The sequence below is a fragment of the Larus michahellis genome, chromosome 2 (genome assembly GCF_964199755.1).
Source record: "Larus michahellis chromosome 2, bLarMic1.1, whole genome shotgun sequence".
NCBI classification, from domain to species: domain Eukaryota; kingdom Metazoa; phylum Chordata; class Aves; order Charadriiformes; family Laridae; genus Larus; species Larus michahellis.
In genome coordinates this window covers 116200297-116218825 of record NC_133897.1, presented here as the reverse complement: position 1 = coordinate 116218825, position 18529 = coordinate 116200297, and the positions used below count along the sequence as shown (strand labels likewise).

At 39.6% G+C, this 18529-nt stretch overlaps 1 protein-coding gene across 9 annotated transcripts in view; it reads right to left on the bottom strand.

Annotated features, from left to right (window-relative positions):
* Positions 1–18529, bottom strand: part of MYOM1 (myomesin 1) — a 77940-nt gene that overhangs the window by 39469 nt on the left and 19942 nt on the right. For all 9 annotated transcript variants that reach the window (XM_074576762.1, XM_074576766.1, XM_074576767.1 and 6 more), the window contains 11 exons: positions 14603–14695; positions 13622–13710; positions 13402–13464; positions 11799–11963; positions 11056–11217; positions 7445–7586; positions 6589–6788; positions 4447–4503; positions 3948–4072; positions 2227–2410; positions 1030–1204 (listed from right to left, as the gene is read on the bottom strand). In XM_074576762.1, the coding sequence (XP_074432863.1) occupies positions 1030–1204; positions 2227–2410; positions 3948–4072; positions 4447–4503; positions 6589–6788; positions 7445–7586; positions 11056–11217; positions 11799–11963; positions 13402–13464; positions 13622–13710; positions 14603–14695 (1455 nt within the window). The remainder of the gene's footprint in view (positions 1–1029; positions 1205–2226; positions 2411–3947; positions 4073–4446; positions 4504–6588; positions 6789–7444; positions 7587–11055; positions 11218–11798; positions 11964–13401; positions 13465–13621; positions 13711–14602; positions 14696–18529) is intronic.

Here is an 18529-nt window from a genome sequence, read left to right as displayed (position 1 = left end):
GTTTCATATTTTAAAATAAGCAAACGGCACGGAACTTCACCAACACTTGATGTAACCACGATATAAATCATAGAAGTATGTATGAAAGTATATAATATTGGCACATACAGCTGTTGCAATATAAATGCGCAAAAAAATACTTAAAGGAAATTGTGCTCGTGTTCAAGCAAGTGGGGTTTTAGGTACATTTACAATGCCTTCATAGACAACAAAGTTGGTCCAAGACTATTTAGCGGAGCCTTACTTACTGTAATAGGGGTTGTCATGGATAGCAATTACAAATAAGCATAATCAGTCATAACAAGCACGGACTGCTTCTGGATTGACGATTAACCCACTGGAGATCAAGTTCTGCAATTACTCCTTTACACTCTGAAGATTACATCCTCATTCAAACAAAATGAAATCTGATTTAGCTTGCAAAGTTTTAAATCTTGATTATTTTTTCTGACTAGAGACTGAGCTTCATGTCAGTAAGAAATGTGAGTTTATACCCAATATTTAAGAGCGTTCATTAATATCTTGATATTTGCAAGTGAAAGAGCAGTTAGAAAGTAATATTGTTAGCGTGATATAGTTCACATTTCCTCCTGACATTCTAGATATACAATCCAGAAAGGTTTTCAGCAGTCTTCCAAAACAAAGGACTTTGCTTCCAAACATTAAGCAGTTTAATTTTCCACATTTGTAACCTCAGTCATTCCTTGCTATGCTGTTTTTTGTCAAACTGATAGGTTGTACAATAGCTAAAACTAGCGAGCTGCTTCTCTTTTCTTCACTAGCAATGCCCATGTTTCCTCCCCCTTGACTAATTGTTTCTAATATAAGTTTGATTATAAATTCCTTTTGGACAAGAATCACATCTTGAAATATGTTTTTATAACTTTTTACGAACTTCTCCTGCAAGAGTGATTCCAGCCCGTTGGCTACCACAAAGCGACTAACTACTACTACTAATGGCTGGAAAGCACATATACCCAGTAAATCAAAAACCGGTGACCACAATTTCCATGCTTTAAAAGCCATTACCTTGTGCCTTTCACTGGATTGTTGTTGCATGGCTCCCAACGACCAGATCCAACTACACTTGACTCAATGTAGTACCCAACCAGCTCCTTGGCATCTGGGGGCTCTGTCCAAGTGACAACAACTGAGGTATCTGTATTCCTAGTTGGCATAATACGCCCAGGAGCTTTGGGAATATCTGTGGGAGAGAAACAGAAATAAATTAGTGACCAACCAGTCAAAATTTACAAATAAAATAAGAGTGACATTCTATTCTTGATTATTTTAGCACAACTAATAGAGATTTAACCTCCCAAACCTCCTGTGATTTCAATCAAGTAATCTGGCACAGCAGGACAGGATCAGTAGGTTCAAGCCTTTGATGGCAAGGTTCCTCACATCTCCATGGCCTATGGTTATGGGCATTTCTTTCAGATTAGATTTTGTTTATTGCCCTGTGCTGAACATCTGCACCAGAGATGTGATTTGGAGCTTTCTAAAAGGGAAAATGTGTTAGGTGCACACCGAATGATTTTGTGCAGCCCACAGAATAAGTCAGAAATAAATGCCCCTGTTAAGTAGCAAAATGCATCTTAAGTGTTTTTGAAGAAGAGGTGTTTTACTCTTCTTCTTAGAGGATGTAGTTCATGGGCATCAAACCGCCCTGAGAATTCAACCAATATGCAGTAAACAGAAACAATCTGGGAACTGGATTCAAATATGCATTGCCATTTGGAAACAAATTGCTAATGTAGACATAGCTACTGATGCTTTACTGTGGTGAACATCTTGGCTTTTCTTCCAGTGGAAATAGTCTCTGCATTCATGTAAACATTAAATTCTTCACTTTTGTTTAATTTGGCAAACAAGGAAGGTTAAACTCTGCTGATATCTGGGCTTATTTTCAATAAAGACTCTAAGTAAAACAAAACATTTTTGTGCTTCCTTGAGTTTTCATATTCTTTCACTATTTGCAGCCTTTGCAGTTCTTGGCATCACTATTTCCAGCTTAATTCCCTTGGTTTGCATCTGTCATTTGACTATACATTAAAGGTTCAACAACCCAAACCAAAATTATTTTAGCTAAAGGGAATAAATCACGGACTACTCTTAATACTTGAATTATTTACTGGGCAGCTGTCTGTCTTCAGACAAAACAATTACATCATAAACTGAAAAGATACCATGGAGGTAATTTAATACATACAACCACACACTTACCGAGTTTGTCATCCACCACAGTGGCTTCTGTTGCTTCTGAAGGCTCACCAATTCCAGCTGAATTGCAACAGCGAACTCGGAAGCAGTAGGATTTGCCTTCGGACAAATCAAAAACTGCAAAGCGAGGAGACTTCACAGGGATCTCGGTGTTCACCCTTTGCCAGTCCTCTGTGCCAGCAACGCACTGCAGTCAAAGCCAGAAACTGCATTTGGCGCAAAAGTATCGAAAAGCTGAGTGTCTAACCCAACAAGACTTTCTGCCTGGACCACCAAATGTGTCTACTATGGAGAACGGAGTCACGTTCCTTCTTTCGGCCTTGCCACAGAACGAGTGTATTTCAAAGCTTATGATCTGCCAGATGTCCACCTACTCCAGAAAACTAACGTAAACGCTTACTGGTTTTAATATATCAAAGCTAAACTCCTCTCCACCACAAGGAAGTGATGTTATTAACTGCATCCAGTTCTGGACTGCTTTCAAAATAAATTCTGCAGACATTCAATATCTTCCAAAGAACAAAACTCTAACATTACCACATTGCTTCTAGATGCTCCTGTGCCACTCTTGAGAATATTTCTGGGGTGGCTTCCAGAATCACTCAGGATCTGACTTCCATTTTCCAGAAAATAATTAACACGTGCAATTAATTTGTGAATTGTTTTTCTTTCTGTGGCTAGAAACTCTACATCCCATAATCACTTATACCATTAATATTAGTGATTAATTTTTGCCTGTGATTTACATCAAAGAAAGTTTCAAGTAATGGGCCCTGCTTTCTGAGGGATTTCAAATTGTCAGGAAAACACTACCCGACTGTGTGACATTAGTGCTCAGTAATCAGCATGCAATAGGTTATTCAAAAGCTTACTTATATGGAAACTCAAAATTCATGTATTCATCCTCCCTAAGTCTGTTGCTAAGTGAAACTCATTTATTTTGACCAGACTTCATGAGAGAGATGAAAAACACATAATGGGAAGATATTTATGTCTCCCATGATGACACTTCCAGACTGACAGGGAAAAGCATTGATAAAAAAGTTTGGGAGCCATGAGATAGAAGTAAAAAGGGTGACGGCATGAAGAATTTTCTAGGCTAGCAGCCATGCAAAAACCATCTCAGAAAAGCAGGACACTGAAACTAAAACTGATTCTGTTCTAGAAAAGAAATTTTGTCATCTTTGTTGAGTTGGTGAAGCAAATGGAAAGTTAATGTAGAGGATAAATAGGAAAAGACAGCTGGAGGAGAAAGTGCTGATGCCAAGAAACTCTTGCAGAATGCCTCCATCCAAAATGTTAACAATCTGTCCCACCAGACAAGCTTCATTTATACAAATTTAATTTTATATATATGTGTATATATATATTTATAAATATATATATATATATAAAAAAAAAACATATTCCTTTGCTCTGTGCTTTCTTATTATAGAGGGAGTTTGTCATGCTGTCTACTCCAGGGTAGGTCAATGACACAGTTCATAAAAGGATATTACAGCGTGGGACACATTCTGCATCTACTTTCCTATTTTCCGTCTTTCTTTTCTTCCTAGTTTATCTTAAACTACAGTAACAGTTATCTTGATGAAGTATAGAAGTTCTAGTCCTGGCCCCAGTTTGAAAGTCTCACGTGAAAATGCAAGTTAACTAGAAGTCCAGAAGAGATGGGAAAACAATGTAAAAGATTGCCACAACTTGATTCTGATTTTGTCCAGTTTTACCTTTTCCACAAAGTACATGATACCCTCGTGGCCCCGCTGTCCAGGGGGTTTCCAGCTAAGCACAACATAGTTTTTGGTGGCCTCAATGACTTGGAGGTCTGTAGGTGGACCAGGAACAACACCCTCTGAAGAACAGGGGAGAAGAATAGGAAAGGGAATTGGGATTTAATTTTCATACTTGTATCAGAATTAGTGCCATAATTAAAATATAGGAGTATTAATATATCTTTGCACCTGATATTTTTTTAAAACGTAGAGTTAAAATCATCTCAATATTGGTTTTAAATGTCCTTCTTTTAACTCTAAGCATGTTTATTTGTTAGGTCCTGAATAATGAAACCTCACCTCGACAACCAAGTCGGGAGTTATTCAAGGTCAAGTGACTCTCAGAACAACGAACTTTGGGTGCGTGCCAAAGTCCACTGAACTCACTGGGAGTTCTCCTAATTACTCAGCCAGCTTCACATTAGACTTTTGTAGGCAAAAGGGCTGTGTTTACCTGCAGGTTCTTCCTCAGTGACAATAATCTGTCCAGTCCAGGGAGCAGAAGGGTGACCTGAAACAAATGTCAGAGGTAACATGGAAATGGGAGACTTCAAGAACTTTTGAAATAATGAGAAAACCGACTCTTTTGTGGTTCATAACTAACATTTGCAAGATCCATGTGAGGTGCTTTTTTGGTTACTGCTGTGACTGTTGCTCATGTAGCACGCTCGTTACCCAAGCTAGTTGTAGGCTGACCAGCTTGAATATAGAGAGCAGCTCAGCGATCAATACAGCTAGAAAATTTAATCCACTAAAACATCTATTCCTTCCTGAGATGTCATTGAAGTCGCCTAGGTGACAAGCAGAGGTATTTGTCTCACTGAGCTCATCGTTTTCAGAGAATTAACTTCAACTTTATTTTCCATACTCTATTCACTTGGTTTACGGAATCACGGAATCACGGAATCTTCAGAGTTGGAAGGGACCTCTAGAGATCATCTAGTCCAACTCCCCTGCTAGAGCAGGATTACCTAAAGCACATCACTCAGGGCTGCATCCAGGCGGGTCTTGAAAATCGCCAGAGAAGGGGACTCCACAACCTCCCTGGGCAGCCTGTTGCAGTGCTCTGTCACCCTCACCGTAAAGAAGTTTTTCCGTGTATTTGATCGGAACTTCCTATGTTCCAGCTTGTGCCCATTGCCCCTTGTCCTGTCACTGGGAACCATTGAAAAGAGCCTGGCTCCGTCTTCCTTAAACCCACCCTTTATGTACTTGTAAACATTAATCAGGTCCCCCCTCAACCTTCTCTTCTCCAGGCTAAAGAGTCCCAGCTCTTTCAGCCTTTCCTTATAAGGGAGGTGCTCCAGTCCCATAATCATCTTGGTTGCTCACTCATTAAAAGAACAGCCAAATTCCTGCAGGCTGCTCTTTGTCTCTTTTTAAAGCACTTTCCCTCACATTACGAGCTTTCAAGTCATGGGTCACAGTCACAAACAGAAACTGCTCAGCCTGACTCAACATAACCACCTGATATGATTTGGGTGGCTCTCTCAGCGCCTTTATGTTATCATATTATTGCAGTTATGCATTGAGCTATCAACCAGGTCAGCACACTTTCAGAGATAATTTTTTTGCAAATGCTGTTCTCCACCTCCGTGTGCTTCACCTTAGGTTGGCTGATGTGTTTTGGAAATGTGAGCAGAGAGGGAGGGGGTGGGGAGACAAGAGGGTCATGAGGGACAAGAGCAGGAGATATAACAGGAATAGGCCACCAGGACCAGACTTTCTCTCCTCAGACAGCTTCCACACTTCCCAGTGAAAAGAGGAGGCCTCCACCAGGCCTCAGGTTTCACATGTCTGTCAGAGCACAATGTTTCCTGGCGGTGCCAAACCTCTTTCCTTCAGCCTTTTGTTTTTATTTTGAATGGGAACCTTGGTCATCTGACTGCAGTCGGTAGCTTGCAGCATTACATACAGTAAGACATATAACCAGGGAACATGGGAGCCCTCTGGCTTTGCATACAATATGCTTCTACATTGGACCATTTTAAATAGTAAAACTTCAGAAACTAGCATAAATAGTTGGATTTTAGGCATATGATTTCGGCATATGTGTAGAGAGGCGGATTTGGAAGCAAAATGCCTGGGACATTGCCAGGCCACAGGAAAAATATCCTTGACGTGTAAAATGTTAACTTTAAAGCAGAGAGCTTGGGATCAGTTACCTATTGGGCTACGCTGGCGTTGTGCTGATGTTACTGCAAGACTTTGATCGTCACATGAGCACAGAATCAGCCAGCCTTGCCTGTGGCACAGTGAGAGAAACTATTCACAGGATCTGTTCAGCTTTTTTTGTTGGCTGAACAAAAGCAAGTCTCTTCAGGCAATTAGGTCTCCTGTGCCTTTTCCTCCCTTCCTGCAAGTTCAGAGCGTAGCAGCACCGCCAGCCAAAGCCATTTGAGTCGATAGGGCACTTTGTGCAAAGAGCATCGAGAAGATTTCTTCTTGGCAAAGCGGTCTCCAAAGAGTATTTTGTTTTTGCATTGCTCCCTCTAGTGGGACTTCGGAGGCTTATGAGTAGATAGCCATAATATTTTTTTTTAATGAGTTATGACTTCTTAAACCTTTCAGGCAACCTGCAAAATGCGCATCTTACTTCTAAGCCTGGCTCTGTCAGCAGGATCCAGAGCAGCCACGGGCTCTGACACACGGGATGGTAGGCTAATGCCAGCTTTGTTCACAGCTCGGACTCGGAAAATGTAGGAACGGCCTTCAATCAGACCAGTGACAGGAAAACGAGCAAACTTCACGGGAGTCTCGTTGCACTGGGTCCAGTGGGTGGTGCCGACCTCGCACCTGAGAAAGACAAACAGCAAGAGCAGTGCTGGGAAGGGAAAAACACAAACCTGGGGCACCTCCATCCTCTTTTACAGCTTCACCATCTGTTCGTGTTCATTGTCTGGTCCATACCAGTTTCCTCAGCAGCGTTTTATACTGGTGACATCAAAGCAGCTGCACCAAGGGGTCAGGGCTGAAGTACCATCTGGGCATGCACTAAATCCCTCACAGCTGCACCCCTTCTTTCCTGAACTGAGGAAGGGACATGAGCAGAACTCACTTCACTGTTTAAACCCTCCCAAGTATGCTCCGGGATACTCAGGGAGTGTCAGCTTTAGCATACTTGAAGTGACATGCAGTTGCCAGAAGGCGACTCGTTCATCTTTCATGCACAGCACTCCACTGTACATCCCACAAAATGATGGGCTTCACAGGGCATGGAGACCTCCGTTGTGAGTTCTGTGATGTAGTTAAATGAAGCAGGACGTAATTATTTCCATGAAAATTAGATCATGCTCAGCCAATCTAAAGCAAAATAAAAAAGTATTTTTCTTCTGGCCAGCAACAAGAATAAAAATAATGACCATTTTATCTCATGCTTTTCAATGTGCTTTTAGGTTTTTGAGTTAGAATGAGCAGCAATACAAATTCTCCAGTCCAGCATGGTCACTGACCTGTCAATGAAATATCCCAGGATGGGGTTTCCTCCATCGACAGCGGGCTGCTTCCAGGAGACAATGACATAATCTTTGTTGGCATCTAAGCACTGCACATCCAGCGGTGCGCCAGGGGCTCCGGGGATTTCAGCATCAGCATCTATGAGGATTTCCAAATGTGAACCACATTTTTTTTTCACAATTATTAATCTTTAAGGACAGAACTCTGTTCCTACTGAGCCAAAAAAAGAAGTTCAATTACTGGCCTCAAAAAGTATTTGTTTTTCTATTGCCAGTGTTTTTCTAGGTTTTCGTTTTCTCTTTGCCACATTTACGAATGCTTAATATGTTATAGCATACTGTAAATGTAATTCATCTAGGCGTTTTAAATAAGATTAGTAACACACATTCTGGTTAGGTAGCTGCCAGAGACATAGCTGAACTAAAAACTTGGCAAACTATGTATTTATCTGCTATTCTACTTAGGAGAAGAGACTGATATCTTGCCTTACATCCAGGCAATAGCTCCATCAAAAGCATTCACCCGTTGGATATACAATCCTGAATTAAATGTCTTATCTCCATACATAGTCCTTCATTGCTTGTTTTTGGTTAGCTATGAACTACGAAGGTGTCAAAACCTTTTGAAGTTTAATTATATTACACATACTTTATCATCGTGGAACATACCCTTCATAAGGATGAGCATACTGTTCCTTTGAAGTGTTTATCACAAATCTGAGACTGCTCGTGTCAAAGGGCCTTGACTCCAACATCAGCTTCTCGACGTATCTTATCTAAAGCTTTCAAAACCAGAGCATATGCTGGGCACTGGGGAATTTTACTGTTTACACAGTCAGAGCCTGATTTGTGAGATGGGGTAATTTTCATGTAGAGAAAAATAACCTTTGCCAGAAGATCGTATGAAACACTTTCAGAGATGTTGTTTCTCTGCAGAATAACATCAATTTGTACAATTACATGTAGCATTTTTCAAGCCTGCTACTTCAAAAGAAGACCTGACTTAGGCAAGAAAGGCGTATATACCTGAAGAAAAAAATATTTTGCTAATAAATATTATTTATACATTCCATCTGAACCCCAGACTTCTTAAAAAGGTTTGATGTTTCAAGGTACTACAGGATTTTGTATTACAATATTAAATAATCTCTATTTTTATGCTTTTGTCTTTCAGAAAAAAATGCCTTATAAGAGTATTTAACATGCTTCATTAAGTAAAACAGTAGTCTTCAGGAAAAAAACCCACACTCTACACTGTGTCTTCCCTTACAAGCAAAGTAGCATCACATGGAACTTCTGAAGCTGCGCCAAAGTTAGTTAGTCCAGGTTCTAATTACAGCTAACCCAATACATTTTTTAAAAACGATACCGTATAGAGTAAGCAATCCAGTTAACATAACAAAATAATAAGAACATTAAGAGTAATAACAATATGTCTTCAGTGACCTCTGTACAAAAGGTTTTGGTTGCCCATATTTACCTCTTGACTAAGAAGAGACACCACAGTTTCTTTCCAAGACAGACTGGGAAATAGCTGGGGCAACAAAGATTGCCGATCAGCGTCAGGGAGGCTAGGATTTCATCCCTGATGGCTTGCTGACAAATGCTGACCTGTAGCCATGGCAGAAGAGTGACACAGGGTCTCGAAGCCTGTCTAACGACCTAATGTTATGAGCCCGATTAGCGCATCACTCACTTCCATCGATACACAGGGATTTCTATGCGTGGCACGGAAAGACAACTGCTTGTGCTTAAATACTATAGCTAGCCCTTTATAGCAAATTTGACTACAGTTTAGGAGGAGCAGTGAGGCATATACTAGCCAACTGAGACTGTGGGGACCATTTACGTAGGAACGTAGAATATAATTAATCTAATTGGAATTTGGCAAACACACCGATTGGCTAGTAAGATTCTCTGGTGAAAGGGGTAGTGGGTGCAGAGTCAGGTCATACCTGCATTGCTAGAAGATGTAACAGGAACGAGGGTGATCATTTATTTATACGGCAGCAGAATTTAAAGCAAAACAAGAAAGGCAAGTCCTGTTCCTCGTCACGGACGCTCATTTCAGTAGACTCTTTCTTCAGGTGATGAAAACATCTGCTTCAGTCATATTTTCGGAGCAGGCTGTTATCTCACACAGCTCTGCTGGACTTGGCAACACAGTGCCATTCTGGGCATGGTCTCAGAGCCAAGAATTTCCAGAGCCTTTTGAATTAGCATTTCATGCTTCAGCTGCTTTTAGCAGCTGGGACAGATATAGAACCAGCATGCAACCTGATAGCCATGGCTCCTTTTAAAGAAATCTTTCTCTAATAGAAATTCAAGGAGTTTTTTCATGGTACAAGCAAACAACACCTGGAGAAATTACATTTTAATTCTACACTTTGCTGCATTACTTTAGAGAATCACAGAACGGTTGAGATTGACAGACAACTCCAGAGGTCACCTAGTCCAACCCCTGGCTCAAAGCAGGGTCAGCTAGAGATGGTTGCCCAGGACTGTGTCAAATCAGGTTTTGGATATCTCCAAGGATGGAGACTCCACAGCATGTCTGGGTAACCTGTTCCAGTGTTCAACCACCCTTGCAGTAAAAAAAGTGTTTTTTATGTTTAAATGAGCTTTCCTGTGTTTTAATTGGTGTCCATTGTCTCTTCTCCTGGGACTGGGCACCACTGAAAAGAACCTGGCTCTGTCTTCTTTACTTCTCTCCATCAGGTATTTATACACATGGATAAACTCCCTCTAAGCCTTCTCTTCTCCAGGCTGAACAGCTCCACCTCTCTCAGCCTTTCTTCATAAGAGAGATGCTCCAAGCCCTTAATCACCTTCACTAGACTCACTCTAGTAAGCTCATGTCTCTCTTGTACTGGAGAGCCCAGGACATGACCCAGCACTCCATATGAGTCTCACCAGCCCTCAGAAGAGAGGAAGGATCACCTCCTCAACCTGCTGGCAATGCTTTTCTTAATGCAGCCCAGAATGCCGCTGTCCCTCTTTGCGACAAGGGCACATTGCTGGCTCATGTGCACCTTGGTGTCCACCAGGACCCCCAGGGTCTTTTCTGAAAAGTGGCTTTCCAACCAGCCATACCACAGCTTGTGTTGGTGCAAGACATTATTCTTCCCCAGGTGTAGACCTTTATGTTTCCCTTCCACTGTATTTTTACTGCATTGTGCGTTAGAGAGAACCCCTCAGATGGTGCACAAAGTCTTGATCAAAAAACCAGTGCAGTTTAGCTAGAAGTAAGATGGTTACAAAAATACATTTTTAAGTTATTATGTAGATTTTTGCTCTTTATGACTTATGTTCAGTACTCTTTATAGGCTGAAATTAAGAAAGAGTAGTGAAGTTACATCAATACCCTAAATTTCATACTCAGAATGCCAATGTGGTATAGAAGTCTTCTAGCATGTGACACCGAAGCTTGAAGCATGCCTTCAATTTTTCCAAAGACAACAATTGGAAGCTATATTGCTAGAATCTATTAATAAAAAATAATTATTCTCTTTTTATTGGAAAAAAAAGGACCTAAAATGGCTTAGACTGATTTTGCCAGCGTTTTCCTCATTTCTCTAGTGACCTTTGTTCACAAGACAATATCCTACCTCGAACAAAGACATAACCACTGTACTCTTCATAGTAGTCTCCCATCACCACTCGTAAAGTGTAAAGACCTTCGTCTTCCTTGTTTGCATGAGTCAGTGTTAACGAAGCTCGCTCCCCGCTCCAGTGCATCTGAACCCATTTGGATGGTGTAATAAGAACACCTAGAAATTAGAGAATGCCATGATGAGAACTAATTGGATCTACTGAGGAACAGATTCTGAATATATGGAATAGACAGATTGGAAACAAGAGAACGTTCTTATTATGCAAATTTCAGTCATTGAAGACAATCATAAATTACTGTTAATTCTGCTCTCATGCCAATTTTGTCTTCATTTTCGAATTGTAACTTCAGAGAGCAACAGTTTTTTTAATCAGCTCTTGCACAACACATTTGTGCAACTACTTAAGAAATGTCTCGGCATATAAATAAGTAGTAAAAGCTATGTGGGCTATGTAGATGGGCCACATAGACGTTGGAGCTGATCGAAATGCTTCTAATTTAATTTTTTTTTAAGAAAGAATAAATCCCTAGGAGATGTTTTCACACGCTTTGTCTGTTTTCTAATTGTGGTTCCATTTCAAAATGCTAATTTTTAAAAAACTTTTAACTGAAAAAGAGAAGATATTACTGTTCAGAAATCTGAGAAAGTGATGATCAAATCATAACATTCACACGTGCTGAAATAAGTAGAGATTTACGTGAAAGAAGTTTATATTTCTTCTTGTCAAACATTCTCACCATTTCTGTACCATTCGATGTCTGGTTTGAAGCGCTTGATGTCAGGATTGATGACAACTGTGCAGCCCAGACTTATTGTCTCGCCTTCTCTCCCAAAGGCTACATCAAACTTGTCAACAAAGCTGATTTCAAACCTGGAAGCGTAGCCATGAGGGGTAACGCCAACTGTATAAGGGAAAAAAAAAAATCTGGCTGTTTACTTTTTCTTTCCTTTTGTCATGAGAGTAGTAAGCAAAAGTACCCAATGATTATGAACACAAGCTCAGGTAAAGTTTAATATATAAATAGAAACAATATATATTCAGCAACATATTCAGAGGTAATTGCAGTGTCAAATAATCCAAGCCTTTACTATCACAGAGAACCAACTATTTCTTTATTTATGCAACTCTAGTTCTTACAGCTAGTTCATTTTATCAGGAGAAGCTCCTGCAGAATTTCATTCCAGAATTTCTAAAATTTCAGATCCAGCATTTTATCATTTCATCATAAGTTTTTTTTTATAACTTAAACAGACTTCTACTTATGATTAATGATTTGTTCAGTTCAAGCTGATCTTTCGCTTATATGGCTCTTTTCTTTCCCTGATTTAACTTTTTACTCCATCTCAGGGCACTCATGTGTCCACTCAACCTTCATTTTTATAAGCTAAATATGCCTTTGGTGGGGGGAAGGTCTTAATATTAAATGAGGTCTCCATTCCCCCAGGCATGCAAGTAGCCTGTTTCTGTACTTGCTCCTGAATTTATCTTTTCTGATGTGTGACCCAAGTTACGCAGTATTCTAGACAGAATATTCTAGTTGCTTTACACTTGTGCTGCGTGTACCTGGCACGGGGACTTCCGTATTTCTTTTGAAAACAGCTCAGTTGCTAAAACCTGGGGTCACAGTTTCCTTTTCCACAACGGCCCTACACTGGTAGCTCTCGGTCTTCCTGTGATCAATGAATGCCGTCATCTTCCTTTCCCATAACCAAGTGATAAATCCCAAACTATATTGGAAACTTGTGGCCTTGCATTTTGTAATGCGATGCATAATCTCGTTTTCTATTACTTCAGAGCTTCGATATATAAATGACATCTAGTATGCCTTTGCAGCATATCCTGGATTCTATTTGTGCTGTGAGGGCTTCAGGTAAAACAAACTACAATTTTTACCTTGATATATCCGAAGTATTCAAATTGGATTCTGGCTATTTCATCTTTTCTGTGCATTTTCGCAATGCATGGAATCGTGTCGCAGCAGAGAAGAACGGTTGAGTCAACTACTCTACTTCTGCACATGCACCCCCTCACTTTTTTCCAGACCATGTTTTATATATTGCAATAGATGAAGTGTTTCTCTCTTTGGCAGATTTTATTCCACAGCCAAGGGCAATATTAAAAGGATGTTCTTTATCTAACCAAATAGCCATAGATCCAGAAGGCAATGCCATTTTCCCCTATGGGTGAAGCTAACACCAGGTGAAATTGTAGAGCTCAGTACCTTTGTAAATCAGACCTGCTTCTTTTTTAAATAATGTTACAAAATATTCTGCTTCATAATTTGTCATGATGTCACAACTGTAAATGGATGTGTCAAACAAACATATACTGTGACTTACGGCCCAGAGGCATGGAAACAGTTCCAGCATACAAAAGGCTTGCATCAATGTCTCCTTTGTACCCTAGACAGAAAAAGAGCAACTCCAGTCACTGTCACCACGAGGTGAAGGCTCTCTGAGCCACAAAAATGAAATTGGTAATATGCATCTTAAAAAACCAAACCAAACCAAAACAAAACAAACCAAAACAAAAAACATAGGAAATATTTTGCAAACCTACTCTTTACCACAAGGGAAGCATAAGCCGAAATTTCTCCTTTTACATTCATAGCAGAGGCCCGATACTGAGCAATGTCATCAAAATCACACCTAAAATGATAGAAAAGATTAGGCACGGCACCCTTTTACTCCTTGGCATATGCTCTCCTACGTTTTAGATCAAAAAAATCCCCTCAGAAATCTGCGTAAAGTCTGTAAACAAGAAAAAGCTTTGAGTTTTTCTCAGTGTTAAAACTCCAGTGTTTGGAATACATATCTGTTTTCAAATATCACTTGCAGATTTGGAATTGAGAATACAATGGAAGTAGCAAAAACTGTCTGACAATATTTATCTAAGTTAGCTTATCTCTAATTTACTGTCTCCTGTGGAGAGATGCTTAACATGGAAGCTGTAGAAATGGTAGATGTCATAAAATATTTTCAAAGGGCATCTACCAGTGTCTAAATTGTCAAATCTTGACTGTGGCTGATTGTCAAATTAGGTAATTAGGTCTCATGTTTTCAATGATTTTTAATGCAAAGTGACTGCAAAAATTTCCTATTTGCAGGATGAGTACTCTTAAAGATATTTCTTGTGTAGAAGTGAGGATATCTCATTTCTGTTCCTCATTTCAGTAAGAACCAGGAACTTTGCTATATTTGAAAAACAGTTAACTCACATATTTTTATCCTGAACTAGATTTTTCTCATGTTTATCTGTAGTCATGCAGCAGACAAATGGAAAAAGTAATCACAAATGTCCCACATGTTTCCGACTCAGCCACAAATAGAATAATCATCCAGATAAATTACTCGGGTAAATTGCATATCCTGTACTGAGGAAAACCAGAACGGCTTCAACGTTTAGTAGACAGCATTCACCTCAGCTGTACAAACTTGATATGTCTCACATCCCCAACAGATGTGTTCACATTTTGCAGGTCTCAACCTATAGCAACATTTCAGCTTAACCTATTTGTTAAATTATCTAGTATTCCCTTACGTGCTAATCTCCAGTGAGTGCAGCCCATATCGACTTTCAATGATATACTTGCCCGGGTGAGTCTGTACATTGATGGGCACGTTGTTTTTGTACCTATGGAAAAGCAGAGAAACAGTATGTCACAAACCGAAGTGTGTAATTATATACTTTAAAAGGTCAAGTGCTCCGTGTTTGAAATAGAACATCAGTTTCTGCATGTTTCTCCCAGATAAACTGTAGTCTAATTTCCTGGAAAGACATTATTACGACAAGCTTAAGCTCACTCTCTTTCTCTTTGACCTGCCCCAGGTGGTTTTTATTTTCTAATTAAAAGGAGAAAATAGTATTGAACAGGGTGAAAACCAACTTACATTACCATGAATTTCAGGTTACTGCTTGTAAAGGAATCAAGGAGTCACATGAACAACATCTCAGAGTTTTGTGAATTGCAAGCAACGAACATTCTGTAGCATCCTTACCTACTAGGTATTGTACACATTTTGTTTGATTTGCATATTTCATCTACTTTTAAAAGCTGCATATTCACAAAAACTTCCAGTTTTCTACTGGAAACTTTTTTTGTTACTTGCATAGCTAGGCTGGCAGAAGCCCCGATGCAAATAGGGTTAGACTGATAAAAAAAAATTGTCTTGATGGTAAAGTGCATTGCAGCGAGGGATCTGGAAAAAACTGTACTACCAAAACTTCTCTGCCTTTACAAGCATACGCTATCAGTGTTTTCAGGTACAGGTATATCTTCAGTAAGTAATTTGAAGGAATGGACCAGAACTGCTCAGTAGTGAGCTGGCACTGCTAATTTCAGAATTTCTATAAACAGGTTGAGACTCATGGAGGGAGAGTTCAGTGGTTCATGGTAGATTCTTCCTCACCAATTGTTGCATTAAAAGTCACTCATTCTGGACAATACATGGTGTAACCAAGTAAAAGTTTGAGTGAATCCTGTTTTAGCTGAACACTATTAATATGGAACAAACTGGCAATATGAGTCTAATAAAAATAAACACTGAATTGTGTTCAGTACATTTGGGATTGATGTGAAGTCTATAAAGAAAGAATGTTCCCTATGATAATGTCCTCCTTTAGCACAGCTTTCCCTGTGCCCCATAAGGTGTGTATATAAGGGAACTGGAAATATAGATGATGATAGATAAAAGTATCTTCATCTCTTACTTTAATGTACCTTAAAAAACCCTTTCTCTTCATAAGTCATAACAGATATCCAGCCAAAGAGCTTTGCTTCTTCATTTTGGATTTTAAAGGTCAGTTTGTCTCATGATTTTCAATCAGGAAAGGGAACTGCTCTGCTGTCAGCACCCCGCTTCACCAAACAAGTCAGTAATAAGCTTTTTCTTTTTTTTTTAACCAAGAATATTATTAGTTTAATATGTCTCAAGGTGAAGCTATACCTGCAATAAATCTGAAAACTGCCTTTCAACAATTTCAGTGCTGTGGAATAAAGAATATTTGCCTGGCTACAAATAGTTGGGCACAGTAATACACTGGGATTTTTCCAAGTGCCAAAGTGAGCAAGGATCATAAACCCTAATGCTTTTCATCCTGATCTGCCTCTCAGCAAGATGTCTCTGAAAAGAGACTCAATGCAGGGCAATACCCTCTATTCCAGACTTCAAACGGTTGCAAAGATGCTTGGCCTCATTAAAGGTCTCCTACTGCGTTATCCTCACTAATAATACATGCATCCACTAAGAGTAAATCCATTCACCACCGCTATTCAGCTCGTCTGTGCAATGGTGCCCCCCAGACTGATCTGCCTGGGAACATCTGGGCATCTCTATATTGTGTGTACTGTCTCAAATAGTTTAGAAAATAGAATAATGGCATCAGTTCCTAATGTTTTCTAGGGAATATGTAATCCTGTGAAACAGGACTTGACTCCGTAATCTCTTTAACTTTTCTCCAAAGGGTTGGGCAACCCTTGGATCCTGTTGGCAGCCAGCGCATTCAGTACCATGTGGTGCTGTGCAGAAACAAGCCCAGTCAAGCAGCAGCAAGACGACTTTCACTTCTCTTGTCCTCATTATCAGGTTAGTAAAAAATAATTGATTCGATTTTGGCTTATTCATATTCATCTGTGCAAAGAATAGGGCTCGTGTGTTAGAAGGACCATTTGTTATTTCTGGAAACGCAAATTCCAGAACAGCCAAGTCATTAGCTAATGTTGGACTGCAACCTCCCACTGTCATTATGCACTGATAGTTCATGCTTTCTGCTACTGGTTTCAAATGTCCTGGGTTTTCCATATGCTTTTTCCAAGGGAGTCAGAACAGCTGCATCACACAGTAAGGTTTTCTTTAGAGAAAGTTCATGAAGCTTTATAATTTATCATGCACAGCATGAAAAGGTCTCCATTGCTTATACAAAGAATGACTGACTGGAATACACAACTGAATGAGAGCTGACAGATCCAGGTCAGAACTGTTCTGTATCTCAAAGCGAGGACACCTGCTGAAATGGTTGTGAACTCTTTTTTTCCATTAGTAGCCCGTGGCGAACTGAAATCCCTTTGGAATTCAGATGTACGGTAAAACGATGTATTAATTTCCACCATCCACATTTAGCACTTGGATGAAAGGCTGGTTCACGGTGAGAGCAAAGGCAAACAGCTGAAGGCTTGGTTTAACCACGTCAGGTTTTCGGGATAAGATGAATCTCAACCAAAGTGAAAACATCCCAGCGCTCTCGTTCTTGGTTAGGATTCAGGTTACAGAGCTGGATTACAGCCATGAGGATAGCTGACCATTCCTTATGTTCAGCTGAGACCAGGCCCGAAGGGTTTGTCTGGAATCCCCTCTAGGAGGAATGTCAGAACAGGGCTCTCACAACCCTTACACAACGGGAAAAATGTGTCCATGCAGAGCCTGGCTGTCAGTTGTCATTTTCTAAGGAGAGAGACCAAGTGACTTCATGGGATCAGTTCTGGCCTGTTAATGTACCTCTTAGGAGCACTTTTTATCAAGCCCTGAGATTAAGGTTTTTAAGACATAAATAAACACATAGTCCATTAAGAAATTCAAGCACTAAATTGCAAAATATGAGTATTACTTAACATCATGATATGATAGAGGTTTTCTGTTGTCTCCACAAATAGAATCTCTGTAAGACTTATACCTAACTAATGCTTAATGCCAAACACAGGCTTATCCATTGTTCATTTTATAGACGCGTACGTACATTTTATATACACATTCTAGAAGACTCTTTTAAATTCAATAATGAGCATGAAATATGACTTTATGTTTGAAAAAAGTTAATACCTATTATCTTAACAACATGATGGTATCTGTGTAGCATGAAACAGGTAAGAAAGGTCAGATCAATAGATGGTGAGACAGTAAAGCTTCACAAGTCACTGTTAATTAAGGTAAATTCAACTCCAGTTGGGGCAAACTTTAATCCAAGAGTCAAATTAGACCTTCAGCTATGACTAAGAGTATATTTTGGAGTTCTTACCGTAAAGATTTAGACCAAAGACCATTCAAGTAAATAGAAAGTTCCCAATAGACTCCAGAGCTTTCAGAAGATTTAGATGGTCCTGGATCTATCTGCAGTCTTTGACTTCATATAATTATGATGTGTCTGCTGTGAACACCCTGCGTCATGAGATTTCAGTTTCATGGCAATTCAGTACTATAACTGCTCAGCAGCCAAGCAACTAGTTCTTGACCAAAGCATGCCTCAATGCTTCAGGGACATTAGTGGCATTTGTAGACCGAACAGAAGTATTTGAAAAACATTATTTTAAGGATAGCACTGACAATAAATTAAACTGCTATTTTTTCTTCATCAGCAGACAAAAAGAGTATATTGGATGTCTCTATGGAAAAAAAAAAAGGTCTATGTATTCATATTGTTGTTACACAACACAAAGTATTATTTTTAATATTTTGCTTTGGTTTTGTACAAGGT